At 35.2% G+C, this 15,971-nt stretch overlaps 1 protein-coding gene across 1 annotated transcript in view; it reads right to left on the reverse strand.

Moving 5' to 3' along the window:
* The window catches only part of Gprk1 (G protein-coupled receptor kinase 1), a 292,624-nt gene that overhangs the window by 32,698 nt on the left and 243,955 nt on the right, over positions 1-15,971 (reverse strand). Inside the window, exons 8-12 of the mRNA XM_083123371.1 lie at positions 14,258-14,449; positions 9,415-9,580; positions 7,572-7,713; positions 2,022-2,196; positions 104-204 (exon numbers count right to left, since the gene is read on the reverse strand). Coding sequence (XP_082979497.1) covers positions 104-204; positions 2,022-2,196; positions 7,572-7,713; positions 9,415-9,580; positions 14,258-14,449 — 776 coding nt within the window. The remainder of the gene's footprint in view (positions 1-103; positions 205-2,021; positions 2,197-7,571; positions 7,714-9,414; positions 9,581-14,257; positions 14,450-15,971) is intronic.

Below are 15,971 nucleotides of genomic sequence, written 5' to 3' on the forward strand. Positions count from 1 at the left end.
ACCTAAAATGGTTACGCAAGATATGTCCAGGACTTTTCATATAGCTGTTACAGAATCCCTACCTGTCTATCCTATGAAATGATAAGCCAAATTATCTACTCACCCCCTTCCTTTACAACCCAGTCTTTTGTCTATATCCCTCTGTAGGAGCCCTTCCAGCAAGGATCTCAGCTCTTTGGAAAAGGACTCCGGAAGCTCTACATTCTGAAATAGTAAAATATGAATGTGTGTTAGAAATGGTACAGACATATTGGTAATTTCATGAGCAAAATTATGGAAGGAAGAACTTGATTTCTAACGGCTTTCTCATTTTTGGATGAACTAACATCCATACCAATGCTGGTGTTTCTATCAATGTCTGCTGATTCCGATGCTTGAATACTGTAACAAGAGTTGCGTGTTCATAATGTTTATAAATATTAACCCTTGAACTCTCAAAAGGAAGGAGCTCCTAGAACCCATGGATGCTATTTCTTCCAAGAAAAGTTACGTATGTTCACACTTCATACTTAATGATGCGCTCCATACTTTTGAAATAATGTAAATAAGGTTGAAAAAAAAAAAAAGCATGCTTCTCTTGTGGGCTCCAGCAACTGGAAATACTAGTGGTATTATATGTAAAATGTGTTTCCCTCTGTGAAACTAAACATTTCTAAGAAGAGTATTAAAATTTAAAAAAGTAGTATCACTTCTACATTCCTTCCAAAGCCTATGTTCATTATATAAAACACTTATTAACATAAATGCATATTCTGCTTAAATAACTTAACATTAAAGAAAGCATTGATGTATATGTGTAAGCCATATGTACATAATAAAAAGATATGTTGTAAAATATTTAAGAACATTATACAAAGAAAAATTGGTGGGGTCAAAAATGTATATCTAACTTTAACATATGTGTCTAGACATGAGATTTTTACACTATTCATGTTGCTGAAGATATGCGACATGAAGTTCAATCATTTTTATGACATTTCATAAACATTCAATTAAATTTTTTCAATAGTGTTTACATTAATTAAGACTTTTAACTTGCAACCCAGTTAATTTCCTTCAAATTAAATTTTAAAAAAGTTTCAGAATCATTATAAAACACACAATTAGCGAAAAAAAAACAACAATCCAATCATTGATTATGCAGATGGGTAACTTAAATAAGTGTAAATAATGCACTCACAACAAAGGATGTTGTGAATAATGCACTCACAACAACACTTCTCACATAAAATTGCCAAAATTTTTAGAAGATTTAATTTCAAAATTGTTTTTAGATCACCAAGAAGTTTTGAATGTACATTTAATGAATTCAAAATGAGAAAATCTCTACCAGATGTGGAAACCACAGGAATATATAATATAAGTTGTTCATGTTCAAAGGATTATGTAATTTGGACATTATAAATCTAAACCCAAGAACAGGTTTGTCAGCTCACATCATCGAAGAAAAGCATTTGATTAAAAAGAGAAGGGTTTTAAAAAGATTGACGGGAAACATAGAGTTGAATGTCTGGGAAGCTTCGTTCATTGCAGAAGAACAATGGAATAAATTAAATAATGAAAATGGTAACATAGATCCAGTATGGAGTTTTCTTTTTCACAAATGGCGTAAGCCACCATCTTTAAAATTTAATGTAACAGAAAACATCAAGAGACTTTGTAAAAACAATGATAAATTTGAATTACCTGATGATATTTGGGATTCATAATTCTAAATAAAAAATAATGTGATAAAATATATACATTCACAGTTAGGTTGCTATATTACAACAATGTAACATTGACAACATCCATTATATAACTGATTATTTTTGTTTCAAAAAATTACTAACCATTGTTATAACTATATCTTTACTCAAAATGAAAATAAATGTCTGATGAAGGGAGCGTGTGTTCTCCTGAAACATCACAATGAAAAACTGTTTTCTTATGTTTGTAATAACCGTAATCTACAAGAAAATAATTCTACAATGCAAGCAATGCGTACATACAAGGAAAAGGTGTGGAGGTTGCATACTAACCATTGTGAGAGTCATCCTATCGATTTCATGCTTATCCTTCGTTTTGTGTTGCCTGAAGGGGCTGTGGCCTTTGAGGAGTTTATACAACATGCAGCCGAAGGAGAACCAATCGGCACTTGAGTCATACGCCGTGCCCTTTGACAATACTTCTGGAGCCATGTAACCATGCGTACCTCTGAAATATATATGCAAATAATATGCATTATGTATCAATACATAACTCTTGTATAAACTCATCATGTGTTTGAAATTACTGCACAAAACTAAGAGTAATACCAACTTATTCCCTGAAAGAAAATTAAGAACATTATTAAATAAAACTACAAATATCATTCATAAGAATTGTGAGACCATTCTAAAACATGTTAAGATTACAAAAATATATATTTGATGTAAAAGTCATCAAATTCAACATCATCAGTGTGGCGCCTAATGCAGATGATTCTGAAGGTGAAGAAAATACTATTTGATGGTTGAAGTAAACGTCATTCTGCAGGAAACAGGACATTCTTCCATGTGATCAATTTTTATAACTTTTAAATAGAGTTTAATAAAAAGGATTTTTTTGGCATTTTGCAAATTACAGTCAATTTAGAGGTTCCTTTGAGTTCTTGTTTCAAGTAGCCTAACCAGGAATGGACACACAGTTTAAATTGGAATCCGAACCACTATGTGCCTCCACCAGGTATCCAATATGAGATCGCTGTTGGAGGGGCACAGTTTAGAGGTACATAATGCCACACTTTGCAACTGGCTAAGAGACAGATATTTGCCCTTGCTTCTAGTTACTAATTTATTTTGCCTTAACCTTTTGAGTCCCAAGGCCATTTTCACAAGTAAGCCCCACGGTCCTGAGCAGATTTTGAGCAAAATGCAGAGTTTCAATTAAATGAGTGTAGATCGGAGACTAATTGCCCTAGAGAGATGAGTGATATACCGTTGTACGCGGAATGAACCAGATTCAGACTATATGAAATTTATGCAAATTCGGCGTGGTGGGGGGAGGGGGCTAACTCTCAAAATTCCAAAATTTCGGGCAAAAAAAATTTGGTTCCCCCACCCTCCACCCAAGAAAAAAGTACATGACAGTGTCGACATGCACATGGAAATGATCGCTGACATGTAAGGAACACAAAAATATTTGCATTATTATCATATGACCAATGTAACTTGAGTTGTACCCCCAAAAATTATTTTAAAAAATTGTCACTTCACCCAAAAAATGTCCTCGCACTTGGGCACAAAACGACACCTACGCACAACATTCACGGACGAAAAGCTAGAACGCAGTGAAAAATGAGCACCAATTCTTGCAGCTGCTTGAAATTCTATTTTTAGACAATGCAGGCTAATCCCTGTCGAAACTTGTGCTAAAAAAACAAAGGTTACCTTCAGCGTGCTTCGAAATTCCATTCTCACAACGCAGATTCAACAACCAGTCTTCCCCCTCCCCCTCCCCCTGCTTGCGCCCTCACGGAAAACTTTCATTTTGACAGCGGAGACTGATAAACAAACTTCCTTCGAATGCAGTTAACAGGAGGGAGTGAAAAGCATTGCTTTAGAACAACAAAGCCGGTGTTCCTTTGTCGGCAAAAATTTGACCTTGAAAAGAGATGCAAAAGAGAAATCCCTTTCCCCCTTCATTTTCATGAAGACAAAAAAAATGCAAAAAAAACAAAACATTTCTGTTAAATACATGTGTTAGGAACAATATATAAAAAAAATCGAAATTCTAGCCAAAAATAGAAAAGTTGTAACGTAAAAACTACGACCTTGACACAGCATCTCGATCGAGACGCTTGGGATCCAAAAGGTTAAGCATGCACCTACCCAATGGCATCATGATAGTGACATTGTCTTATTGAAGATCAAGCACACACAGAAGATGTACTACGTAGAACTTTTCAGCGAAAAATGCAGGCTCGACCAGAACTTGAACCCAGGTCTTGGGCATACCGTGGAATTGCTCTACCACTGAGCTACCGAGCCAGCCTTGCCTCGCCTGATTTTTCGGTGCAGCTGTTTTACCTGCGTGGAATAGTCTCTGCCAGCGCTACTGCAATGGGATCTGTTGCCTTTGAAACACAGTAGACTTCGACGTTGCCTGGTTCCTCCCAGTGTAGAAATCTCAATTCATTAAATTAGGCACACACAGGAGATGTACTACATAGAAGATCCCATGCAGGTTCGACCAGGACTCGCTGGGAGAAACCATGCAACGTCGAAGTCTACTGTGTTTCAAAGGCAACAGATCCTGTTGCAGTAGCACGGGCAGAGACGATTAAACACAGGTAAAACAGCGACAGCGACAGCGAAAAATCAGGTGTGGCCACGCTGGCTCAGTAGCTCAGTGGTAGAGCAATGGCACGGTATGCCAGAGACCTGGGTTCAAGTCCTGGTCGAGCCTGCATTTTTCGCTGAAAAGTTATACGTGACATTGTCTTGTAATTAGTGGGTACCAGGTTGGATCCCTGGAGGAGTGATATTGCGTAATAGTTTAGACTGAATTTTAAAACTGTAGGTCCATGTTTGATATATAGTGGTATATAGTGGACTTATAACAAACTTTCACATGTTTGTGACTCTATGTCAAATTTAAATGTTGATGTCATAAAATATGGAACTATTATACGTTCAAGGGCAATTAAAAAACCTTACTTGTAACTAGATGTAACTGGGGTTACTATTTTACTAAGCTCAACAAACAGGTTTAATGGACAGTAAGTTAAACTTTTCATGATACACTTTAAGCCAGAACTCAAATGTAAAGGGGGTTTGATACTAGATTTTCAAGGAGAATTTACACCACTGAATATATTTTTCAATTTTTGAAATAGCTATAGAAAGAACAGTATTTGATATGTGTGTTAAAAGATGTAACAATATTTTCTAATTTGTTTTGCTTTGTGTGCATGTTCATATGTCCAATTCAAACAATAAAAATTATACCATACTATTAGATTCTATTTACAAAAAAACTACTCTAGTTATGTGAATGTGCATGTACTATGTAGATACATTTAATAAGTCTACCGAAATATGAAGATAACAATTGGTATAAAACATTCATTCAAAAAAGCTGAATTTTTGAACTCTGTTCCTTATGTCAAGCTACAAATTACATGTTGAAAGTTGTATTTTACATGTAAAATGAGTGCATTTTTACATTAGATAGATAAATGAGGTTGCGGAACAAGAAAAATGTTGCCAACCAATGTATACATTTTCACTGATTTGTAACAGCTGGGGGAAAAGAAAAAAGAAAGCCCAACAAAAAATGAAACCAGTCAGTTTTTTAAACCAATTACAAGAAAAAAAAATTAATGTATTTTCAAACGTTAGTTTCAGCCCCCAATCACTGACCTTGTAGTCAGAAGATACAACAGGATTGTCCAAGTTGACAGCAAAACAAACATCATCAATTTACAAGGTCAAACTCAATACCAGCAAAGCACAGTTCTGTCATCTTCTACATTCACATGCCTATAAATTCTAACTAAAGTAATATTATTTTCAGTGCTTAACCCCCTCCCCACCATCTCCCACCCACACACATATATTTTAAAATTTTCATCCCTGTACTTCGAACAGTAATTTCATACACACTCACACCCAAACCCACACATCCTTACACTTTCCTTTCTTCTAAATGTGTGAAATGTGTATAACTCTCAATACTTTCTTTATTTCATTGCTACTATAGAACACTTTATACTGTATAATCATGTAAATTCATCTTATTTTCCTTAGATGTAACTTTTGTATATTTTTCACCACATAGGTCGTCATTATTTGTATTAATATTGTTCTAAATGAAATGTTGTATGGCTTAATTGTAACCCTATTGAGATAATAAATAAATAATAATTTTACAAAATTCAGCTTGTCTCAATACAAACAGAAAAGTTTAATGATGGAGTACACTAGGATAAGATCGTGGTAGAGGAATTCAGGGATTCCCCATACTGGTGACACCTGTACTATTGTGCTAACTTCATTTGCATTAAACTAGAAACATACTTTATTGAACTTACGTTTGACTATCTCTGCATTTTCACACAAGCAATTTATATTATTTATAAGGCCACAAAAATTGCAATCTACCAGGCTCGACATATAAACATATTTTAAGGTTACAAATCTTTTGATCTTTACCTTTACAGAATTCAGCTGGCACTACTTTCTCACCAAACATTTGTAAAATGTGCTTTTGATTTCATGAAGTGGACATAGAAAAATGACATGAACATCCTCAGGAGTTTGTCTGCAATTCTACATGAAGACATTCTCAACAATATCCACGTTTCGAGCTATTCACTTTAATTCATAGGCAACAAATAATTATATTCAACAATAGGAAGCTCCAGATTCTATTCTTGCTCTAACTAGATTTCTCTCCTGTACAATGCATCTTGACACTAATGATTTGGAACTGGATTTGCAAGCACCACAAACGATGGACATAAAGCATTTAAGTATAGCACTATCACATTAAAGAAGGCACCAAAGTAGCTGCACACTCACTGATTTTAATTTTTTGATTTCATATTTTGCTGTATTGAGGTGTTGCGAGAGGCTCAATCTCAGTGATTCTTTTCTGGCATTGCTTAAGTGCTCTCCAATTCATTCTTGTACTGTACAGATGGTACTGTCGGATGTAGTGGGTATGGCATTGACATGTGGTCTACTGAACTTCAAGAGATATTACCTACCAAACTTGCATCCCCTGGTGTTTAAAAGACACATTAGAAAAGCATGCACTCACAACAGGTTAACAGTCAGCATCCTACCATCCTGTTATAATCTCTCAGAGAGAAATGACAAATAAAACTTTTTTCAGTTGCCTTTCACAGGGTGTCTACCAAAATAACAATTCCAAAATTCTTGACTTTTTCATGTCCTTTTCTTTCATTTTTCTTGACATTATTTTCTTTTTCTTAACATTTATTTAATCAATCCCTACTTACGTAGAGTTGGAAATTAATAAAATAAATATTTTTATTTAATGAAAAATGCATATCACAAGGCCAGTTAAGATGAAAACTAAGCTGTACTTTAACAAGAGATTTAGACTTGCTTTAATTGTTAATGCATGTAAGAATTAATGCTTCACACTTCATCCTGGATGGGGAATGGCCAAATTACTTTATTTAATATTTTTACAAAACTTCAAGCGTACAAGAACATAATTCCTAAGAAACAAACTGAACAAAGCTTAACCACAACTCAATACAATTTTAGATTTCCAAATATTCAATTTTATCAAATCCCAGTACAGGTATGTAACAATGTAAATTCACTACGCTGTAAAAAGTACCAAAAATTCTTGACCAAAAGCATAATTTCTTGACTGGTAAATACCCTGTTTCAGATTCTGTGGGTACTTTTATTTTGCTGCTCACAATTTGAAAATTACGGGCCGTGGAGATCTGTAACAATGTTTCTTTAGTTACCTTGTGCAAATGGATGGTTGTCTTTAGACTAGCATAACATTTTGAAAACATTAACTGTTGAACTGGAGTGGAATCGAAGTTATCACAGAATACTTACACACTAGCATGGGGTTTCTTCTTTGAAAAGTCGCACGCTAGTCCAAGATCTGATATCCTAACATGGCCATGTTCGTCTAACAATATATTTGCAGGCTTCAAGTCTCTGTACACTATGAACCTCCTATGCATGTGCTCCAAGCCTGCAAAACACACAAACATTAGCATACACTTATATAATGTGTTATTCTACACATATAATAAGAACATTATAGTGTTGATTGATCTTGGTGATGGTGTGTGTTAAATGGGTAATTTTCAACTTCGTCAACAAAGGTTGTAGGTTAAAGTCTCTTATTAATTTCATACACTCATCACTGCAATTAGTCAAAAGTGGCAGAAAATGTAAGGTAACAAAAAATACAAATACAAAATTTTAAAATATTATGAGCGAAGCTGGGAAATGACTTTTTCCATTTCAGTGCTCTCCAATTCATTCATGTACTGTACGGATGGTCCTGTTGATGTAGTGGGTATGACATTGACATGTGGTCTACTGAACTTCAAGAGATATTACCTACCAAACTTGCATCCCCTGGTGTTTACAAGACACATTAGAAATAATAATATTGCTGAGTGTCTTGATATTTTCATTCTCTTTATAACTCTTGAAAAAGATGCATGTAATGTGTGCCAAACTATAAACAGATTGTGGTATGTAACTCTTGCAAAATACATAATGAAATATGTAAAGAAAGCTGGATTCTGTTTATAACTTGAGAAAACGCACATAAAATGTCAAATCATTGAATAATTAAAATAATTATAAAGTACAGTATTAGTTTTATTATGAATGAGACTGTATGAACAACATACAGATTCTAGCAATAATAATATGAAAAATTACAATTTCTTAAAAAGTTGATAGAAATTCATTACTTTTCTTACAATAAAGCCACAGGAGGAGTGGCGTAAATAGCACCCCCGCAACCCCAACGGTGCAGGGAGGTGCATGAGCTTAGGGGGGTGCAGTAGAATGATGAATTACGAAATACCGATAGTTCACAAAAGTTTTCCTTTCGGCATTAAAATACATTTTCAACGAAACATATATTTTTATGCCACAACAACTGCGAACAGAAAATGTTAATCACTAGAAAAGCAGAAAGTAAATTATCAGATTAGAAGAAAACCTTCATTAGCTGAATAGTTCAAGTAATTGATTACTTTGCCGAAGGGTAGATGACAGTGAAGAAAATACGCTGGCACCTCTTACTTTTACCTCTCCTCACCCCCCCCCCCCCCCCGACGACGACTTAAAAACCGAGGCAGACACAAATGCTTGTGAATATTGGTTTGTATTTACAGCATGAGATATACTCGCAGAATAATTAAAGCTTGAATTTTATCATCCAAACCAAGTAAACCACAAACATATTTCTCGAAAGACCCAATGAGTAAGAGATCTTTCCCCTCCGATTATTATTATTACGCTAGCACTAAAACCTGACAGAAAATAGATATATTTTGGTTTTGTTACTCATCTATTTTAGATGCTATTTAGTGTGTACCATGCTGGTTGTTTGCTGATAGGTTCGATAAAAACTTTAATGATGCATGGTTTTACAGTTTGTCTGTTGTCAAAACCTTTCATACCAGTTTTTACGTTTATTCAAATTACATGTATGTATTTTCATATTTGTTTATACTAAAAATATATGTATGCGTGAATTAATATTTTAAAAGATATTTTTTGTTTTAACGAGTACATGTTAGTTACGCTACTGCACAGGAGATCACAAAATAATCCTCTGTTCTACAGAGAATGCATTGACGGTAACTTTAATCATGATGTTTTTGATCTGAAAGAAATATTTTACCTTGTTCTTTCCTCCCTCACTTACCCAATATGACTTCGGCTGCATAGAATTTCATATCGGCTTCGTTGAATACTCCATGTTGAGAGAGGTGGTAGTGCAGGTCACCACCGTTCATAAGATCAAGGATGAAGCATAGTTTGTCTGGTGTGTGGAAAGCATACGTCATACACACTATGAATGGGCAGTCAACCTGAAAATTGAACACACCTCATTAGTAATTTACTATACTTCAGTCAATTTCAAAATTAACCATGGAAGAAAGTGTGATTTTATACAAAGAAAGTGAGGTACAGTCTCCTTCACAAAGCACAAGGAATCGGATGATAGGGAGATCTATACAATAGGGATGGCCACAAAATCCAGATTTCAAATTATCCAATATCTGTTTTGGATGCAATGAATAATCCGGATATCCAAATATCCATGTAATTTGGATATCTGGATGGCACAGATTTGATGAACAATTTGTAGAAAATCCGTACAGTGAAATACAAACATGACATAAGAAATGAATATGTGGATAGCCCGTAAAATGGATAAACGATAAAACTGTCCGGATAATGTACACATTCGGATATCAGATAATCTGAATGTCCGGATATTGGATAAATCAGATATCAGGTTAATCCAGACAATTCAGATATCCAATATCCAGACAGAAAATTATCTAATATCCGGATAAAATTTTATCCAGATTTGGCAATCGCTACTACATAACCAGTGTCAGGTGTAAACTAGGATTTTACATGGGCACTTACACAATTACTATATCCGAGCCAAGATAACTTCGGGTGCCATTCACACTGCAGAACCTTTATATTGGCAAAATTCTGTTTCCCAGCTGCCTCTTGCTGCACAAACAGGAGGGCAGTGGTAGGCCTAAACGGATGTTTGACTGCAAGTCTCTTTGTAGGTGAAACAGTGCGTCACTGTCAAAAAGGCAGGTTCCATGTTGGAAGAAACCTTGGCTCGACTTTACTTCCTAAGTACTCTAGGAACATAATAGAACTGAACGAAATATTTGAAAGGAATGGAGAAAGGTCAAAGGAAATATAATGAAGCCAGAAATGCCAAAATGTGAGGAATTAGTGAAAATATTAACTCAAACAAGGGAAATTTTTCACTCTCCATGAGAAATAATACATGGGGAGCCCGAACACATTTTTTGATAATATTTTCAATAGCCGTTATCTAACTTAATATTTGACATACAGAGCAGCCTATATCTGCTACTAGAAAAGAGGCATATATTCTACAGCACAGAGTACACTTTTTAAAAAATATTCAAATGCATTTTAAAGGAACTGAGATAAATTCAAACCGTCTCTAGGTTTGATTGGCTCCTCAGAGAAGTATGCCTGAAGAGATATATATCTACGGCGTATAACAAAAGGCACATAAGTCACAAAATGCAATTTTCTGTTCCTTGCATTTAAGCCACACTGAACCAATTAATGAAAAGATTATAAGTATACTCTTATACTGGGCATCTGTAAAGATTTTAATCATGTCTGTAATGTTTGCTATTATATTATTATAAAAAGAATAACTATAAATAATTGTCTTCTGTAAAATTGAAGTTTTGGACTTGTGCTTTTTTTCCAGATAGGGTCATTTCATGTCAAGTGGCCTAGGTGTCCCTGTTCGACCCTATTTACCTTTGCTGAAACTTCTACAGGCTGTGCATACATATCCCACATGGAGACCTGCCAAGTTTCAGATTCATTAAGTAGTTTGTTTGGGGTGCCAGAGCTGCTCCTGTCAAGGTCATTTTTTCAATGCCCTGGTAAATATGAATGTTGCCATGAATTAGCCCCCAAACTTTCGCAAGCTGTATCTACTGGGGCTCACCATTGTCTGTTATGATATGGCCCTTAGTGTGAGTGACCCTGGCATACACTATATGTCCTAATCCCACATATTCGTGTGTGCTAACATATTAGTTGTGTACAAACTGAAAGAAGCCAATTTCGTCATCCTTAGAATGGAAACGGCTGACATTTGGAATCAGAATGCTAGTTTTTGGGCATCCTTCACCATACACGGCCTGCCTTTGGCGTAAAGTCGGACGAATATCAAGCATTTTGCAGCAGTTGTGGCATAGTAGATTAACAAGCTGTGTTGAAGGTCATGTAAAACTTGTTTCTTTTGTGTGTGTGTTTTCTTATGTAGGTTGGATGCCCTAACAAATTTGAAAGACAGATACTCTATGGCAGGCATGTCCAACGCGTCGATCGCGGATGTTTTTTGGTCGATCGCAGTTATCCATTGTAATTATATGAATATACGTTATTTGAATTCAACTTCTATAATGTATAATGGATTGGTCTATTTTTAATGCAAATTTCAGATTCTGAATATTTATCACTGCTACTCTTTTCTCTTTTTTAAGTGGCGCAGTTTTGAACCCCATCGTCTCTTGCTTCCTTACAGGCGCCAGCGGGTATGACTCAAGTCGTGCAGGTGAAGATTCGCACTGACTGCCAGTCGCCTTGCTATGCTAAATTAAATTTAGTTGCTCAACAACAATTTATGATGAACCTCATGATCTATCAAAGCTACCCTGTGTTCCATCAAAGCTAGCCACCTGATAGTTAAAAATTGCAGATCGTTTACCAAAGAGGAATTCGTAAAAGACTGTTTTCTGTAAATAGCCGATAATCTTTTTGAGGGAAACAAAAACCAGAAGGAGAATTCAGCTGCTGTTCAAGATGTTCAATTATCAAGAAACACTGTCGTGCGTTGAATCGAGAAAATGAGTCAAAACATAACTGAACAATTGTTGAAAGATCTTACTAATTGTGTTGCTTTCTCACTCCAATTGGACGAATCTACGGACATCAGACACACAGCTCAGTTACTAGTTTACTATTAGGATGGTTTTATTAGATTTTAAAGTTAAAGAAGAACTGTTAGGAATGATATCTTTGAAAGGGAAAACTACAGGTCAGAACATATTTAATTCATTTCACTCTTTTGTTACAAATCTTAATGTTCCATTGCACAAACTTGTTTCCATGACTACTGATGGGGCAAAATCAATGACCGGGCACGTTAATGGCTTTATTGCCTCTGGCGACAGCATGGAGACTTCCCTGATTTCCTTGCATACCACTGTATTATCCATCAACAAGTATTGGCAAGCAAAAGGCTTAACACAAAAACAGTCATGGACGTAGCTTTTAAAATAGCAAATTCTATTCGTGGTAAATCACTTCAAAGGCGGACATTTAATCTCACTCTTGAGGAAGGGCAACCTGATATCATTTTCACATTGATGTCAGGTGGCTGAGTAGGTACAAATTTTTGCAAAGATTTCGTAGTTTGCTGAGTGAAATTAAGTCTTTTTTGAAGGAGAGGGGAGACGAGAAACCAGAATTATAAAGTGATGAGTGGTTATTTGATCTGGCATTTCTAGCCGACTTTACAGGTAAATTAAGTGAAATGAACCTTACACTACAAGGCAAAAAAGAAATGCATTGCTGAAATGATGAGTACAGTTTCATCATACAAAACCAAATTCGAGCTAATGCTCACTGATTTAGCAAATACTATTTTTGATCACTTTCCTAACATGCAGGACCATCTGGAAAAATATCCAGACTTTGCTGCTTATACAGATAAATATGCGAGTGACATCGGTTCTGTTATCTAAGAGTTCGAAAACAGATTCCGTGACTTCAACAAAATTAGCGTATTTGTAGAATACAGATTTGAAAATTAATAAATTGCAGCCGTTATCAGTGAAAACTACACAATGAGTCAGCCATCCCTTGAGGATGAGATATCAACACTAAAAAATGACATCTTTCTCAAGAGTTGCGTTGAAGAAGAATTGTTTTGGAAGTTCCTGCCCAGAGAAAAAATCCCCAATTTGAGAAGATGCAGTGAAATTGTGCACACATATTTCGGTTGAACATATTGCTGTGAATCTGCATTCTCTTCACTAAAAATGACGAAGAGTAAACAACGTTAAACACGACAGATGAGCATCTCGAGGATTCCCTAAAACTGGCCCTCACTGAATACTCAATTGACTTCCAAAGACTGGTGAACGACATGCAGGCTCAGACGCCTCACTAACAAAAAGGTAAGCCATTTCATTTCAACACATATTACTTTTATTATATTATTTATTGCGTTATTTGTATATTTTCCCTACGGTGCTTAACGATTAATACTAGCTCACTGTCTCTTGTGACAATACAAATTAGATCACTACTTGATTGAAGCTGGACATGCCTGCTCTACGGAGATTGAAATTCAGAAAACCAAGAATAGAATTGGACTTATTGCACTGTGAAAACAGACATTTGTAGTCCATATGTTTAGCCATGTGATGTGCCACACACACATACACAGTACATAGCAATCATTTTATTTTATACGTAGGGGTAAAACTTGGAGACTTGTGTCACGAAAAATAATCATTCTGGCATTACTGGTTTAGGAGATACATTCAAGTAATTCTACCAGATACAATGTATATTGCAAAATAATGCAATAACTCTTATCTTGATGGTCATCTGCTAATGAAAAAGGTCCGAGGACTGGAACTAAATGTAAGCAAAATAATAGAAACCACAGTCAAAATATAATTTACTGTATTATTTAGTATAAATACAAATCAAGAGTCATGTTGCAAGGAATGAAAAATCTGGTGAGACATTAATATACCCAAAACAAATATCCACAAATATGATTATTATTGTTCTAATTTCAAAAGCATATAATTCCAAGGTTGATAGTGGCAGTGACCACCAAAATTAGGAGAGCAATATTAATCAGATTCATGTAAAAAAAGTAACTACTTGTTTCAGGTATACTAATAAAAGTTATAATATAATACTGCTAGTTAGCAACTTACCCCCGTACTGACTAGAGACAACATTATCCTTTCATTTAGTGCTAATGTTTCACCTTGTTTCATTTTAATCCTTTTCTTATCTAGGCATTTCATAGCATACATTTTACCCGTGTCAGCCTTCCGACAACCGTACACTTCGCCGAAACCTCCTCGCCCTATTATTCGGTGTACACTGAAATCATTCATTGTTAACTGAAAAAGAAACAAAAGAACAGGTCACGTCAAGTACTAATATGAAGTGGACAAAGTACATAATGCAAATTTTATAAAATTTTAACAGCCAACCAGATATACAAAGAACATTCATTATACAAAATATATAACAATGTATTTTTTCTCCTCCTGGTGATACACAACAGTACGCAGCACCAGCTCCTTTCTTTTTTCTCATGGTTGGGAACAAAACTAATAACCTTCCCTTCAGATTTATGTTAACAAAAATAAATTATCCACAAAAGGTACAAACATACCATAAAGTATGTTCATGTAGGACCTCCATAATAGTTATAAGTATGGCCCGGGACTTTTAGTTATAACATATTTTCTATTTGGCATCGGGTCCAATACTGGGGTGAGATCATTATGTATCTGATGAAAATCATCCGAAATAGACAAACTTGATAAGGCATATTTTGACATATTCTACCAATTTCCCACTTTTACAACATATTTCTTCAATTTTCTTATATTATCGATGACAGGATAAGGGAATTACAGACGAAGAAATTAGAAGCAGGTGGCATCTTTTCTTACCAAATAGTACAAAACAATAATACTCCACCCCCCCCCCCCTTTTCTATCACGCTGACAATTGATAGCTGTGTGAACATTATTGAGGAAAAATGTTCTCTGTCATGTTGTGAGGGCACGAGAACCACCCGACAGGAAGTAAACAAGTTTCAACTGTTCTCATTTCTTTACCCTCCCCCCCACCTGCTTCTCACAAAACTAAAAATAACATTCAGTACATTACAGCCCCATCTCTATCGGCAATCTAGTACAGGAGTTTTAAGATCACTTGTTGTTTGGGCCAGGCACATATCAGTGTGTGAAAGTGCGAGTGCACAGAATGCCACAAACAGGAACTTCTGTGGCAAGATTGTAAGTGCATTGTGGAACGGAAACGTATTTAATGTAACTTGTTATGACTAAAATTTTGTAGGCTGCTTCTCAAATTCTATGTACTTAAAATCCCCCGAAAATGTTTGTGTATTGATTACTGCCACAAGATAACATGTGCATTGTGGAACGGAAATAATATTGAGTGTAACACGTTCTTTCAAAACGTTTGTAGGCTGTTTTTCAGATTCTATATAGTTAAAATCTGCCAAAAAATTGTGTTGGTGTAAATCTGACTAGGGTTACCAGATCGCTATAAGAAAAAAGTAGGACAAAATGTTCCAAAATGTGGAATTTAAGCCAAAATGTAGAATGCAAAACACTCGCAACAAATAATGCACATTTCTAGAACAAGTTGGAAAGTAATTTAAAATTGACACTTTTCAGTTTTTTTAAAAAAAATATGATTTCTTAATGAATTATTAAATGTAAAATTCCGAAAGTTGTAATCAATATTAAACAGTACACTTCTTAGTACATATATTAACTGGTACATCTCAGAGGAGCCAGTTTAACTCTAAATTTCATGTATAGTCAAAACATTTCTTAGAGACTGAATAGTCAAACTGTTTGAAAATATATTAGCTGTGGTACT

Source organism: Lepisma saccharinum, chromosome 6 (assembly GCF_977018435.1).
Source record: "Lepisma saccharinum chromosome 6, izLepSacc3.1, whole genome shotgun sequence".
NCBI classification, from domain to species: Eukaryota; Metazoa; Arthropoda; class Insecta; order Zygentoma; family Lepismatidae; genus Lepisma; species Lepisma saccharinum.